At 43.2% G+C, this 15,265-nt stretch overlaps 1 protein-coding gene across 1 annotated transcript in view; it reads left to right on the top strand.

The window, feature by feature from the left end:
• The window catches only part of CCNB1 (cyclin B1), a 29,171-nt gene extending 14,710 nt beyond the window's left edge, over positions 1–14,461 (top strand). Inside the window, exons 2-9 of the mRNA XM_073655054.1 lie at positions 4,149–4,274; positions 5,993–6,076; positions 8,434–8,607; positions 10,557–10,715; positions 11,233–11,469; positions 11,599–11,739; positions 11,946–12,056; positions 14,342–14,461. Of these exons, the coding sequence (XP_073511155.1) occupies positions 4,152–4,274; positions 5,993–6,076; positions 8,434–8,607; positions 10,557–10,715; positions 11,233–11,469; positions 11,599–11,739; positions 11,946–12,056; positions 14,342–14,443 (1,131 nt within the window). The 5' untranslated portion in view covers positions 4,149–4,151 and the 3' untranslated portion in view covers positions 14,444–14,461. The remainder of the gene's footprint in view (positions 1–4,148; positions 4,275–5,992; positions 6,077–8,433; positions 8,608–10,556; positions 10,716–11,232; positions 11,470–11,598; positions 11,740–11,945; positions 12,057–14,341) is intronic.
• The last annotated feature ends 804 nt before the right edge of the window (positions 14,462–15,265 follow it).

Below are 15,265 nucleotides of genomic sequence, written 5' to 3'. Positions count from 1 at the left end.
ATTCGTTCCCATTTTGGCTTAATTTTTTTTAATTTAGCGCACATGTTTATTCATTTTGTACAAAATTAAAAATTCTCTTTACTTCTGTCTTATAAATATATCAACATGGCTCACACAGTACATGAATTTTACACAAAATATTACAAAAATTAGCCTGTTTTGCGAAGTTTTTAATGAAAAACTGTTGCTAAATTTGCACCAAAGTTTTAGACATGTATAAAATCACTCTAGAGAAGAGGATTGGAGTACATTTGTGACAAAAGATGAAAAATCAGGCAAATACCGTACATCTGGAAAACCTAAACTTTGTCCACAGTGGCAAACTGAAAAAAAAATAGACGAACATATAAAAAAGTGACTTTAAAAGAGGTGCAATTAGAACGATGAATATGGTGAAAACAAAAAAAAGACAAAACACTTTATTTGTTCTGGTTTTTTTTCTTTAGTTCGCTACTGTAGACAAACTCCAGTCCCCCAGGAGAGATTTTATGTACGACAGTTATTTTAGTGCAACTTTTTGCGCTAAACAAGTCTCAAAAATGGTTAACCTCTTTCCAATTCTACCAATTTGCGTTTTCGTTTTTTCCTCCCCTTCTTCCCACAACCATAACTTTTTTTATTTTTGTGTTCACATAGACATGTGAGGGCTTATTTTTTGCAGGATGAGTTGTACTTTTGAATGACACGGTTCATTTTACCACATAATGTACTGGAAAACGGGAACAAAATTCCAAGTGCGATGAAATAACGAAAAAAAAACGCAATTCTGACCTTGATTTTTGGGAATTGTTGTTACAGTCTACATTGTGTGGTAAAATTGACCTCGCAATATGATTCTGATCATCATTACATTTTCGGCAATACCAAACATCTTCAGTTGTGTCACCATTTTCCGAGACCCGTAACGTTTTCATTTTTCGGTCAATGGAGCTGTGTGAGGGCTTATTTTTTAGGAGGTGAGACAAAGTTTTAATTGATACTATTTTGAAATATATATGATGTTTAGATCACTTGTTACAGCAGTTTTTGTGGTATTGCAGCGACCAAAAAAATTTAATTTTGTAGTTTTTTGTAATTTTTTCCACTTATGGAGTTTACTGATTGGGTTAATTATTTTTATATTTTGATAGATCGAACTTTTCTGAAAGCGGCGATACCTCATGTGTATTTTTTTATTTTTATTATCTTTATTTTTAATGGGGGATAAGGGTGATGATTTGAACTTTTATGAATTTTTGTTTCCATATTTTTTAGAATTTTTTTTCACTTTTCACTGTTCTTGTTAGTCCCCTTAGGGTACTATAACTTGCGATCGTCTGATCGCTTATGCTATAGGCAGCAATACCACAGCATTGCTGCATATGGTAAAAATCACGGTCTCCAATCAAGCCCAGCTACAGGCAGGGTTTCAAAGGAGCTCTGTGATGACAAGTATGGAGGTCTTCAACAGGCCCCCTGCTGTCATGCCAGCCCGCTGTAAATACTGCTGTCAGAATTTGACAGCTGCATTTAACAGGTTAACAATCGCGGAGACTACTGGTTGTTAGAAGCAGGTCCTGGCTATAACACACAGCCATTATTTGCTGAGTATGGGGCGAGCACACCCTGTGAGTCCGCTCCATACACCTGCTACTGACTTGCGCCGTACATATTCGGCAGATTTCGGTAAGGGGTTAAAGGAAAAAAAACATTTGCCTAGAGTAATATTTCTGGTGGATTTTTCAATTTGGCGACTTTTAAAGGATTTTGTGACTTTTTGAGCTAAAAAGTTGAAAAAATGGTTAAAGGCTTAATGAGGGGCACGCAGAAATAATTTGTGGCAAATTCATTAATGAATTTGGGGATCTATCAGTGTTTTGCGACTCCGTGCGTCTCACCCCGGGGACTGGAGTAACATTTCTGGAATAAGAAACGCTGCCCCTTTTGATGAAACTGATGGGTGAGTTGAGATACACCATTGCACCCCAGCTCCACCTATTTTGGAAGAGCTGCCCAAAACTGGCATGAAAACACCAAAACTTACAAAACTTTTGCACAACTTTATGCTACGCAAAAATCTTTTTACTTTTCAAAATGTTTTATGCCAGTTTTCTGGTGTAAACACTTTGATGGATCGGCCCTATAGTCTTTACCTAAGGCCATGGCTCCACTATCAGTATTTGGTCAGTATTCTATCAGTATTTTTTTTCAGCAGTGGGAGCCAAAACCAGGAGTGGGTGATAAATGCAGAATTGGTGACTTGTTTCTATTAGGCTGTGTGCCCACTATGCGTTTTTTAAGCGTTTCCGCAGCGGTAATTCCACTGCAAAAAACGCTTAAAAAACGCTTGGTAGAAGGTCTGCCATGTTCCCCAATGATAATCCGCATGTGCTGTGCACATGCTGCGGAAATTTCCACAGCGGATTATCATTGCGGAAAAATCTGCAGCACTACCAATTATTTTGCGGTAGCACAGCATTTTTGCCGCCATTGACTTGCATTGGAACGCATGGAATCTGCATCACTGGATCTGTACATGCGGATTCCATGTGTTTCAATGTGCGGATGGTACCCGGGTTTGGAGAAGAGGAGACTCTCCTCCGGACCCGGGTACCATAGAACCTGTAAAAGAAATAATAAAATAAAAAATAAATATACGGTATACTTACCTTCTGATGGCCCCCGGCGTCCTTGTCTCGGCTTGCCGGCAGCTCGCGGTGGACTCAAGGACCTGCGGTGACGTCATTTAGTCATGTGACGGGTCACGCGAACGCTGACGTTGGCAGGTCCTTAAATCTACCGGGAGCTGCCGGCAAGCCGAGACAAGGACACCGGGGGCCATCAGAAGGTAAGTATATATTTATTTTTTATTTTTTGGCATTCTCTCGGGTCACACTATATAAATGCATGCCGTTTGCATGGATTTATATAGTGTGACCAAGTTGTCAAGCACTTTCCAAGTGATGCTAAAATCGCTTGGAAAGCTCTTGTCAACCCGCATGCGGAAATGCATGTGAAGAACGCTTCACATCCGCATGTCCCTGGCAGGAAAAACGCATGTACAATCCGCATGTACAATCCACATGTACAATCCGCATGCATTTTTTCTGCCAGGGAGATGCAGAAACGCTCAGGAAAAATCCGGAGCATTTCTGCATCGTGGGCACATAGTCTTATACCTTTTCTCTGATTGTTCCTCACCTGGTTTTGGCTCCTACTCCTGGGAAAAAATACTGACCGAATACTGATCAAATACTGATAGTGGGGCCGTGGCCTTAGGGTAGGTTCACACGAGCATATAAAAAATTGTTTAGAATTTCATCCAGAAAAGTGGGACCATTTTTTTCTCACTTGTCTGATTTTTTTACACTAGCAGTTATTAATCATTTCCAGTTTCCTATGCAACAGAATTGCACTTGCTATACTATGGCTCTTTATGGCATCTGATTTTTTTTACGCACCCAGACTTGAATGTGCGATTCTCATCTGATTTATAGAAGAAACCAGAGCACGCTGCACTATTTTTCTCACACAAGTTCAGTCAGCGAGAAAAAAAAAGTCTCATCTGCACTGTGCCACTGAATAACAATGGTCCGAGTGTGGTCCGTTATTTCAACAGACAGCACCCGGACCAAAAATACGATCATGTGAATGAGCCCCAATCCTGGCTAGAAATCAGACATGAATTGCAGCAGCTGCTTACTGATGGTCTCCTGGCCAATCTCCTGCCAGCCTCCAGGATTTAAATCACAGAGAGGAAGCAGTCAGCAGATTGTGTGCTGTGAGGAGAGCTTTTGTGTGAGGGTGTATAGATGGCAGCTGTGATGACCAGGGTAAGTGGAAGGGCTCTGGTGGGTGCAAGGGTTAAGTTACTTGCATGTTGTCTGGTTATAGGTAAATTCCACTTTGTGCTGCTGTTTTATGGGATTTGGATTGCTGGTTTCTTCATGGTTTGTGGAGGCATGTCATTGTATGACCCCCCCCCCCCCCCACCCCCTCCTGAAAACTTTATATAAAAAAAAAAAAGACGAAAAAAAAACTTTGGGGGGGGGGGGGACTTATGCTGATTAAATTACATGGTCCCCCTATATTCCCACATTACAACTATGACACTTAATTTGCTGAAGAACAGTCTGGACACCTGACTATTTCTGCCTTGTTGTTTCCAGAGCATGCGTATTAATGCGAACATTGCTGCTGCAGTCGCTGGGAAGAAGGCGACTACCAGACAGCGGCAAAGAAATGCTCTGGGTGATATTGGAAACTGCATGAAACCTAAAATGGCTGTGAAGAAGGTAAGGGGGGTGGTGACCATGACCACTGGGAGTCTTCAGTTATTTAAATGCTTTAGGCTATGTTCACACTAGGTGTATGTTCAGTGTGTTTTTCTGCTGCAAAAACTTGATCTCTTGGCAGGAAAGAAGCTGTCAATTGCAGGTCTTGATGTGTCTTTCAGGATCTCAAAGTTCAGCTTTGTTTCCACCTGAACACAAGTCACCAATGCAAGACTTATTTGAAACCATGTTAATGAGAATTGTAACTAACAGCAGGTGGAGGTGAATTGCCCAGGAATAGCTTTTCTAAGATATTGACAGCGCATTGTTTGTAGGACACAATTTTCACACTATGGTCTGCCATTGAGTTGATCAGTGTTCCATTTCACCCCTCCGTGGGCCACATGTATTGTTCAATCTCGCATCTAGCTCAGCTGATGTTTATATTGTAGGCATCACTAATTTAATTAAACTGTTCTAATCTAAACTGCCATCTCAGGTGACAGACAAAATGGTAATCGCAAACTAGTTTCACATATTGCACTTGCTTTTTTTTTTTTCACTAAAAAAGCAGCAAAACCTGATGGCTATGTTCACTTTTTTTTTTTTTTTTTTTTTTTTCCTCTTCCAGCACCCATTAATTTCAGTGGGTGTAAAATGCTGAAAGTGACATGCTGCAAAGCACAATATACTAATGAGACAAACCATTTCTCAGACTTTGCTGGTACTATAAAATGCAGCTGAAAATTTGCATGAAAGGCTAAAATGCCTAGTGTGAACATGGCCTTAATCCTACAGCGCATGCACTAGATTACTTCATGAGTTGTCCTTGAAGACTTCAGAGTTGGTGTAAGGACCTGTGATTACTAATTTGGAGCATGAAGTCAATATCCATGTGCTAATAACTTTTCTTGGGCCCCTGTCTTCCCAGGAACTGCATCTCACCTGCTGTATTATCCCAGACCTGCAGGCCTCAATCCAGATGGAATGAGGTTTGCTATGTTCAGTACTGTCCTGATTTTGCATTGTGAAGTCATGGTGTAGAGCAATGGCTGTCAGACTTCATGCCCAAGTGTCTGCTTATTGAAATTGACTCCCAACCCTCCCCCTTCATATTTTAAGTTTGTTTTTGGGGTACTGTAATAGCCCAGTAGCTGCACAGTCAGTTTATGTTCACATGTTGTGTTAACTTTCATTTAATTTTTACTACTTTACGGTCTCAACATCTTTGGTTAGTCTGGCTACCACTGCTAGACAGCAGAACATGATGCTTCCAAGCTGTTTTCTAATGAGCGGTAAAACAAGCGCTGTTGAACCTGGCTGGGATCGCTGGTGCACAGCTGCCTCCTAATCATGGCTGGCTTTAGAGCAATGCTTATAGTAGACTGTGGTCGGTCTCCTTGGCAAAAAGCTGTAAACTGAGTGTTCTCTTATTAAACCGTACTGGTGTGAATAGATTCACAGGACCTGGTCCACTGATCCCTGAGAACAGCCTCTTGCCTAATGGCATCCTCCACTCCCCTTGCTTAGCCAGTGCAATGTTGTTCCACACCAGCTAATCAAGAGGAGCTGCAGAGGCCATTGACCGGGCTTCATACAAAGGCCACAGATAACTAACATTGCTGCTGGACCAGGTCCTAAACATTGACTTCCACCAACTAAACTGACAAGTGCTCTATTAATATGGGAATAACTATATAAATGCTGACATTCTATCCCTGCATTAACTGTCCTTGTAGGAAGTTAAGGGTCCTCAAAGCAACGTTACTGAGAAGGTAGTGAAACCACCATTTATAGAAGCCTCTAAGGAGGAGGAAAAGATGGTAAGTGTTTTTGCCTTTTACTCATTGTAGGTGGAGTGTGCCGCACTAGTACTGCTGGGCAAGAGTTTGGCTTCTAATGGCTCAACAAACTTTTCAGTTTTAAGCCAGTGCACTAAATGACAAAACATGAACAGGTTTTTATCAATTTTAGAACTTTGTTCATGGTTAACAGTAGGGGCTCATAGGTGTTTGTGATGGAACAGATTTCCCTGCCTGGTTTATAACAAGTTAGTTTCTGTTATGTCTCTAGTCCTGTGAGCTCATCAATAAAGTCAGTAAGCTAAGCAGCTGCTACAGCGCCCACATCACTGACCTGATTTATGAGCTCACAGAACTTTGAATGTGGCAGAAACTCACTCCTGTGATAAAATAGGCAGGGAAATGTGGTAGCTGTGGGCCCTGCTGTTTTCTGTACTCATCTTAAGTGACTTGTGCCTTGTCCCCTGGACAGGAGATCTAGTATGTGCTGATCATAAACTGGAGCAGCTCTACACACTGCCCAGTAGATGCTACAGCTCTCAGGCTTGAAGTCTTGACAGCAGGATTGAGGAGCTGTCAACTGAGAGAATATTTTCCTCTGCATTAGGCTACACTCCCACAATGAGCTTCTAGTGCGTTGTTTTTTTTTTTTTGTTTTTTTTTTCTTGCAGTTCTAGAAATCTCATGCCCACTGAGCTTCTTAGTGCTGCATAAACTCACCTGTGTTGCATTTCTTTCAAATCCACAGCTGGTCAATTTTTCTTGCCGGTAAAGTTTTCTGTGAAATTCTCCATAGACTTGCATTAGATACAGAAATTCTGCCGGTAAAAAAAACATGTTTGCATGGTGGAAATGCATGTAATCCCCACATGTCAAGGCAGCTTTTTGCATGGCACTCCAATCAGACACTACACTAAACAAAAGTAGCCTAATTTAACCCCTTCACTCCAAAGCAACTTTTTTTTCCCTTCCAAGAACCATAACTTTTACTTTTCCATCAATATAGCCTTTTTGCAGGATTTGTAATTTTGTGACATAATAGAATTTTTTTTTCTTCCAGTAACTAAGTGCAGTGATATCTCAAAATGACATTTTTATTCATCATAAATAGGATTTGGGTCAGTGCAAGTACAGATGCCAAACGTAGTATTTAAGTGCAATAAAAGCTACTTGTGGGAACATGGCCTTAGTTTTATTCTTTTATGACCTAAACTTAAAGGGGTATTCCCATCTCCAAGATCCTATCCCAATATGCTGTAGGTATAATATTAGCCAATACTAACAATTAGAAATGTAGTGTAGCAGTTTTGATTTGCTATGTCTTTCCTCAAGTGCAGGCTTTGCAGTTGCAGGACCTTAGGTATCATGGTTACATCCACTGATAGTGACAGTTAGCTAGCTGCTAGTGGTCGTAACCGCAGATACCTAGGGTCCTGTATTGCCTGCACATGAGGTAAGTGGCACAGTGAGTGAAAAATACTTCACTACATTTCTAATTGGTGGTATTTTCTAATGTTTATTACACCTACTTAATATTGGGATCGGATCTTGTAGATTAGAAAACCCCTCTAAGTTTATCCTTTCAAATAGTGTTTAACCATTAAGATATATTTTCAGAGTAGGTACACAGCCTCATCAGGTTTAAGATCTATTTAATGTATAGTTTCGATCATGACATTTGACAGACTAAATTTAATGGCTTTAAGGCTCTGGTCACACCTCCATGACTTCCATTCATATCAGTCATACCATGGTGCTGCTAACACGACTGTTGGTGCCTGACAAACTCAATGAACTGAGCATGGCTTTAAAATGGTCAGTTTACCTTCCGGTTTAGTGTAAATCTTTACCATATGTTGGGTCTAATGCTATGTTCACATGTCAAGTAATCATCCAGTAGCAATCTTGGCAAAAGTTGTGCAGGTACAACTTATTTTTGCCTGTTTAAGAACAAATTTAGGTTATATATAATTTATTTTTTTTTTTACACTGAAGTCTATGGAAAATCCATTAATTATCCATCCATTCTCCCATTTGAAACAGATCTGTTTTTGCTTACTGAAGGTGGAAAAATAACATACTACTGGACATGTGAACTTTCAAGTAATCATCTATTTAAAACTGATCCAGTAAGAAGAGGGAAGAAGAAAAAAAAAAAGATCCACTTTAAATGAGAGAATAGATGGCTAACAGATCCATTTTAACATAAATTTCAATGTTAAAGTAACTGTCGTCAGTACTTGTGTAAACTGACAAAGGTGTGTCTGCATAACTTTTTGCCTATGGATTGCTGCTGAATCCATTTTAATGGGATTACTGGACATATGAACATAGCCTAAGACTGACTTGGGAGCAGTACTTGGCATACTTATTCTTAGCAGGCCTCTCCAAGTCCAGTGGAAACACCTGGGGCTTCTCCTATGGAAGAACAGAGCCAGGCCTTCTCAGATGCACTCCTTGAGATAAAGGATGTGGATGAAGAGGACTCTGACAACCCCATGCTCTGCAGTGACTATGTGAAGGACATCTACTGCTATCTGATGGACCTAGAGGTGGGTGCTGATCAGCATTGTACCTGTGGAGTTGCTTATGAACTGGTTGCTGTAAAACTGATAGAAAAATGGATTTCCAGAACAACCAGGTCCTGTTGGCCTCAGACTTGACTGCTCTCCTCCCCTTATATATGGAAAAGGGGCTTGTATAAACTTTCCCACCCCCAGAGGACTCTAACATGTAGTAACTTCAACACTAATACTGCAGTATATCTTAATCAGTGTACAAACATGAGGTAGGTGTTCCTCCAAATGATTGTTGAGGTGAAATGACAAATCAGCACTCTGCAGTCATGTGGGCCTCACCAGAAATTCCAGCCTCTTGACTCCTGCTGTCTCAATGGGGATAGATGCCTGTCTTCAAATCAGGTGCCAAGTGTATCTTAGCTGGCACCTGCTGCACTGTATAGTGGGCTGAGCTTATGTGCCTGCTCCATGTAGGCAGTGCACATCTGGCCAACACTTATGGCAGAAGTTTCAAAGTGGAACTAGGTAGAGTGGACAACTAGTTTATACCAACTTGGTAGATGCTTGTGACGCGCCCCCTGGGACATATTCCTTTTTGAGGGGAATACCCGGCACCGGATCAGATGGGGGGGTTGTAGTCTCTGAGCGGCTGTGACCCGGCCCGTGCCCAGGGCGTCAAGCTCAGTGTTATGTGGCAGTCCTACAGATGTTATTAAGAGTTCTTTTGTGTCGACTACGCCACCCATTGTGATGCGGTCACTGTGGCCGCCGCTGCAGCAGGGTCCGCTGAGGCTGATGGTGGGTGCGCAGCTTGGTGAGAGAACCCCCAACGGGAGGGGTATAGCCTCAGGGGGATCAGGTGCAGAGGATGGGAGTTGTGGTGATGCAGTGTAGACGGCAATCAGAGACAGAGTCGGGTTATGCAGTTTAGGATGTTTACTCACTGCTGATGTTCTGGTCACTCCAGCTTCGAGTGACCTCCCGAGCCGTGCTGCGTCCACCAGGTTCTGGATCCAGCCAACTCCCAAATAAGTCCGGAGCGTGACCCTGAGCTCTCCTTCTGTCCTTTCTCTGGCCGTCCCCACTATTGATCCACCCAGGTCCAGCTCCCTCGGGCCTTCTGTTGGGAGACCCTTGGCCTTGGGTTCCCTGACCCTCCTCGTGGTATGCCTTCGTGGTGGATGTGGTGGGTGACCGTGGCAAACGCTGCCCACGGTCTCCGGTCTCTGGCTGGGGAGTGTTTTTGCCCCCACCAGCTTGGGTTCCGGTACCCTGTGCCGACTCTTCACCCGGGGATTTAAGTTGGGTTCTTGGAGTCCTTTTCTTCTGTTTCCCCCTCTGGGTCTCTCTCTCTTCTCCTCTCTCACTCTGGGTCTCTCTTCTCCTCTGCTCGCTGACTTTCTCTCTGCAACTGACCCTGTTCTTAGTTGGTGCCCACCTTATATACACCCTCTATGTGTGAGCTCAGGTGACCAGCACCCAATGAGCTCCTATCTTTACCCAGGCTGCTCCCCCTATCTGCCCCTACACTACTTGGGATGTACCACCACCCTCCCACTCCAGCCAGGAACAGACTCGGTCGTACCTGCACATTTCTAAGTGGGAGTACCGTCGGCCTGTTCCCCGGAAATGGGATGTGTGTAGTGCATGCAGCCTACCGAGCTCAGTCCCACACTCCATCCTTACCCGGGAGTGGAATATCACACCTCTGGGTTGAGGTGCAATACCCCTGTAGCAGCCAAATCCTCAGGGTGCTACACTTGTATTATAGGTAATATGCATACAGACCAATTTAAGGTCCCATGAAACACTTTATATAACGTACTTTACAGGCATATTGCAGTCTAGGCAACTTTTGGCTTCTGCTCTTCCAGCATGCTGCCCCAAAGCAATGATGTGGCTATAAAGCACATCCTTATTATGCAGGGAGGCTGTGTTGGCATTTCTTTCTTGGCATATGCTAAGTAAGTCTCTTTCCACAGGCTAAACAACCAATAAAGATGAACTACCTGCAGGGGCAGGAAATCAATGGTAACATGAGGGCTATCCTGGTTGACTGGCTAGTGCAAGTGCACATCCGCTTTAAGCTGCTGCAGGAGACTATGTTTATGACTGTTTCTCTTCTGGATCGCTTCTTGCAGGTAAGAACTGGTGTTAATGTTCCCATAACATATGAGTAACCTACAAATGTAGCTGGAGGGCTGAGCCCCAGCTCAGTGCAAAATCTGCTCACTCTTGGACATCAGAGGTGGGTGCCACTAGTATCTCGGAACTCATAGTTGTAGCCACTGACCATAATTAGTTTGTCCACTAGTCTGTCTTTGACCAGACATTGATGACCCGGCACCCCCGTTGATCAGCTGTTCTCGGTGTCAGCAGCCGCCAGCTGTAACTGCTCGATTGTGGAGCTGCTGTCTTCTGATAGTGGCAGTGTACTACACACCCACCTACTCAAATCAATGGGAGGCAGATGTACAGAACCCTGCCACAATCAGAAGACAGGGCAGTTCTGACCACCAACACGAGAACAGCTGATTGGCACCCCCCCCTCCTACCAATTAGACATATGAAGGATTGATCATGAATGGGGAAAATGGTGGACAACTTTAAAGTGAATTCTGGGGTATAATGCAATATCTTGTATTTACTATGTCATAGGAGAATCGTGTGGCAAAGAATCTCTTGCAGTTAGCTGGAGTAACTGCCTTGTTTGTTGCATGTAAATATGAAGAAATCTATTGCCCAGCAATTGGTGACTTCTCATTTGTGACCGATAACACCTACACAAAGGCTCAGATCAGGAACATGGAAATGCAGATCCTCCGTGCACTCAAATTTGATATTGGAAGACCCCTACCTCTGCACTTCTTGAGAAGAGCATCAAAGATTAGTGAGGCAAGTGAAAATGTAGACACACGACCTACTGATGTAGGATCCAGAACACATCAGTGATGTAATGCCTTAAAATAAAACTGGTGTAACTACATATGTATTCTGAACTTTCACCTGGTCCTGAAACTCTAGGTGGAAGCCCCACTGCACACATTGGCCAAGTATCTGATGGAACTGGCAATGCTAGACTATGACATGGTTCACTTTCCACCCTCGCAAGTGGCAGCGGCAGCTTTCCGTCTGTCCCAGAAGGTTCTTGATGGTGGTGACTGGGTGAGTTTACCAGTTGTAAAGTAGAATAACCTAATTCTAGATTGCATGCTAATGTCAGAGCTCCATGCTTTATGGAAGTAAATGAACTCGATGCAGTATACAGCTGGTAAAGCTTGAAGGTGTCCTGATATGCAATAGTTGCACCTGGTCACACAAATCAATATGGTACACTAATCCAATCTCACTGGCTTATCTATCTTTACAAGACTCCAACTCTACAGCATTACATGGTCTACACAGAAGGTTCTCTGGTCCCAGTCATGGAACACTTGGCAAAGAATGTTCTGAAAGTTAACCGAGGGCTCACAAAGTTCATGGTAAGCACACAAGTTGTCAAGAAGCTATGGCTGTCTGGGCTAGAGGTTTGTACAGAAGTTGTAATGGACACATTTTGCATCTCACTTCTAGCACCAGCCCAACCTAATATCCATCCTGGTGATGTACCCCACCTTCCTAATGTGGCTCAAGCAATAATGGCAATTTACTACTTATGCCCTCCAAGTAAAAATCCTACTAACATGTTCCCTTCTCTCCCACCCAAAAAAAGCTTTCACTTGACTAATCTGGTCCCTTAACAGACTTCTGAGTGGGGCAGTACTCTAAACTGCTGGCCATGAGGTGCAGTAAGCGTCTGCTTGGTCTGAAAAGTAATCTTGTTAACCCTCCTTAAGACCTCATTTAAAACTAGAGGGCATGACTAGATAAGTAGAGAAAGGGGCAACAAACTGGGAATCTAGGTTTATGCCTAATGCAGGACACTCTTATGCTATAATAAACATTTGTCAGAAGCTCATGTCCCATTCAGTTTGAAGGACCTTTCACTCTTTCAAAACACCACCTATTGGCAATTGGGTGTTAAGTTGCTATGACCCCTGGAGACCTGTGAAAGGCCTGCCATACTACAGCTATTCAGTGTTAGGTGGCAATTGAGACCACCCAACAGGATACTCCATGAATTAGTGTATTAATGTAGTGATGACATATTCAAGTCCCCTTGGTTTATTTTACTGCTTTGTTCTCCTCCCCACCCAGGTATTTGCAGATGGCAACATCCACACCACTTTACTAGTCCTGTGAACTGACCACACTTTTGGCATGGTTAATTTTGGGCATTCTGATTCAAAGAATGTAAGACATCAAACCTGATGCCAATTAACTGCTGCTCATTATGCAAAAAGTCATCACGGCTGTGTATGCAAAATAAAATGGTAACTGTATTTTGTGCAAATTGGCATGGCAGTGATCAAATCAACCCATGCTATAGTTATATCACTTTTTCTTCAGTGCTGAAATGAAAACTAAGCCATACCAGAATTGTGTACAAAGCTGGATTCCTCCCTAAAGTGACTTGTTTTGGTACTTTAAGAGAAAATTGAACTAAAACTACATAGAATTTTGCATTAGCAGAATAAAGTTACCAATATCAATTAACTTAAATCCCCATTTATCTTCTATATGCCACCTGGTTAATGTGGCTTCAAGGTGACAGGTCCTGAAACAACATTAAAAGGATGTACCAGCACATGCTATAAAGCCGGGCTTCTCTGACTCTTTCTACTCGTGTCCCACTAGCTGCACTGGAAGCCAATGCAGATTTGGAGGGGGGGGGGGGGGGGGGTGGTTGGGGAGTGAACCTCCAAGCCTGGAGCATCTGACAAGTGGCATGTGCCTTGCCACAAATCTTACTTCATTTCTCACTAGTAAGATGTGTGGTATGGCTAACAATGCCACACTCCACCCATCTTATCAGAGCTGGGTAATGTGAACACCAAGATGCAACACTTTAACACTGTGTCAAGGTGCCTAAAGTTGTAGTGTTTCAAAGGCTTTTTTTTTTTTTTTTAAAGTTGAATCCAGCCCCACCTTGTATAGAGAACTTATCCACTGTAACCTGCATACTGGTACTTTACTGTTAGTCCATATGCAGAAATAAAACAAATTACACAATATGATTGTGGATTGTAAGCTTGAGTGAGGACCTCAATCCTAATGTAAGGCTATGTGCCCACGATGCAGAAATGCTCCAGATTTTTCCTGAGCATTTCTGCATCTCCCTGGCAGAAAAAACGCATGCAGACTTTACATGTGTTTTTCCTGCCAGGAACAAGCGGAAGTGATGTGTTTATTCACATGTGGGTTTTTTTTTTTTTTTTTCTCTCAGGTACTATGGTACCTGGGTCTGGATGAGTCTCCTCTTCTCCAGACCCAGGTACCATCTGCACATTGAATCGCTTAATAGCTGCATGTGCACATAGTCATGCGGATATTATGCAAGTCAATGGCGGCAAAAAAACACCACGTTTAAGCAAAATAATTAGTAGTGCTGTGGATTTTTCCACAATGATCCGCAGCAAAAATTTCCACATGTGCACATGCGGATTATCACTTTGGAACATGGCAGGCCTTCTACCAAGCATTTGTAAGTGTGGAATTGCCACTGCAGAAATGCTTAGTGTGCACACAGCCTGTGTTTAACGGTTTAAACTGTCTTGCATTGAATTCAATGTCTGTACATGTCCCCGCTTAATTGTAAAGTGCTGCAGAATATGTTGGCACTATTTAAATAAAAATTATTCAGTAACTTGTAATCCCTTTCTTGCAGTCTGTCAGAGACAAATACGCCAGGAGTCAACAGATGAGGATCAGCTGCCTGCCACAACTTAATGGGGAGCTCGTGGTAACCTTGGCCAAGAATGTCTTGTAGCTGTAGCAAATTGCCTTAAGATGTAAACTGATACTCTGTAATATATGTTCTTAATAGATTTTATTTTTTTTACCATTTTAATAAAACTTTGCATTCTTTTGTAACATGTCTAAAGTCTTAATGCATGAGGTGTGGTATTGCCTCTCCAAGGTAAGGATGGAGTACTCCCACCCCCCCCCCCCCCCCCCCCCAACCACACACTCAACACTACACAACTCCAGTTCTGAAGGGGGCCTAAAGCACTATAGTGCTGCCCTAGGCCTGAATGGAGGAGTTAGGGGGAAACAAGTAGTGAGGGAGCACTTTACTTTAGCACTTAATAGAATCATATATAACTGGAGGCCATTTTGATAACCGGGTCTTTAGTCGTGGGTCTTTGGGACGGCAGGTCAGTACAAAGCTGCTGCCAGCTTAGGGTCCACTGTTCCTGGTCTCAGGCCTCGAGATGTGGGGGATTGGGGCAGAGTTATAACCGGCTGTGTCCCCAGGCAGAGTCCAACCAAGAAGGCCCAGGAGGGGAGCAGAGGAGTTAGGCTCCACAGGCGAAAGGATCTCAGGGGGTGTGGATGGAGCAGAGTCGCCACCTGCATACCTTATTCTGGCCTTGCCAGAGAGACCCTGCCACAAGAGGGGGTACCGGTCCCCGGATTATCTGACTTTGCACTTCACATCTGTCGGAAAAGTCTGGAGGCTTATGTGGATCCCAGGGGGATACGGACGGAGCGGAGTTGCCACTTGTATGCCCTAATCTGAGTTCATCCAGAGGGACCCGGCCTTACGCCACGTTCTCACCATTAGTCACCATGAAGGGCACCCAGTCGG

This window comes from Phyllobates terribilis, unplaced genomic scaffold, assembly GCF_046119375.1.
Source record: "Phyllobates terribilis strain yellow unplaced genomic scaffold, ASM4611937v1 Scaffold_1__5_contigs__length_1240528914, whole genome shotgun sequence".
NCBI classification, from domain to species: Eukaryota; Metazoa; Chordata; class Amphibia; order Anura; family Dendrobatidae; genus Phyllobates; species Phyllobates terribilis.
The sequence above is the reverse complement of the archived record's forward strand: the minus strand, read 5'-3'. Positions and strand labels throughout refer to the sequence as shown.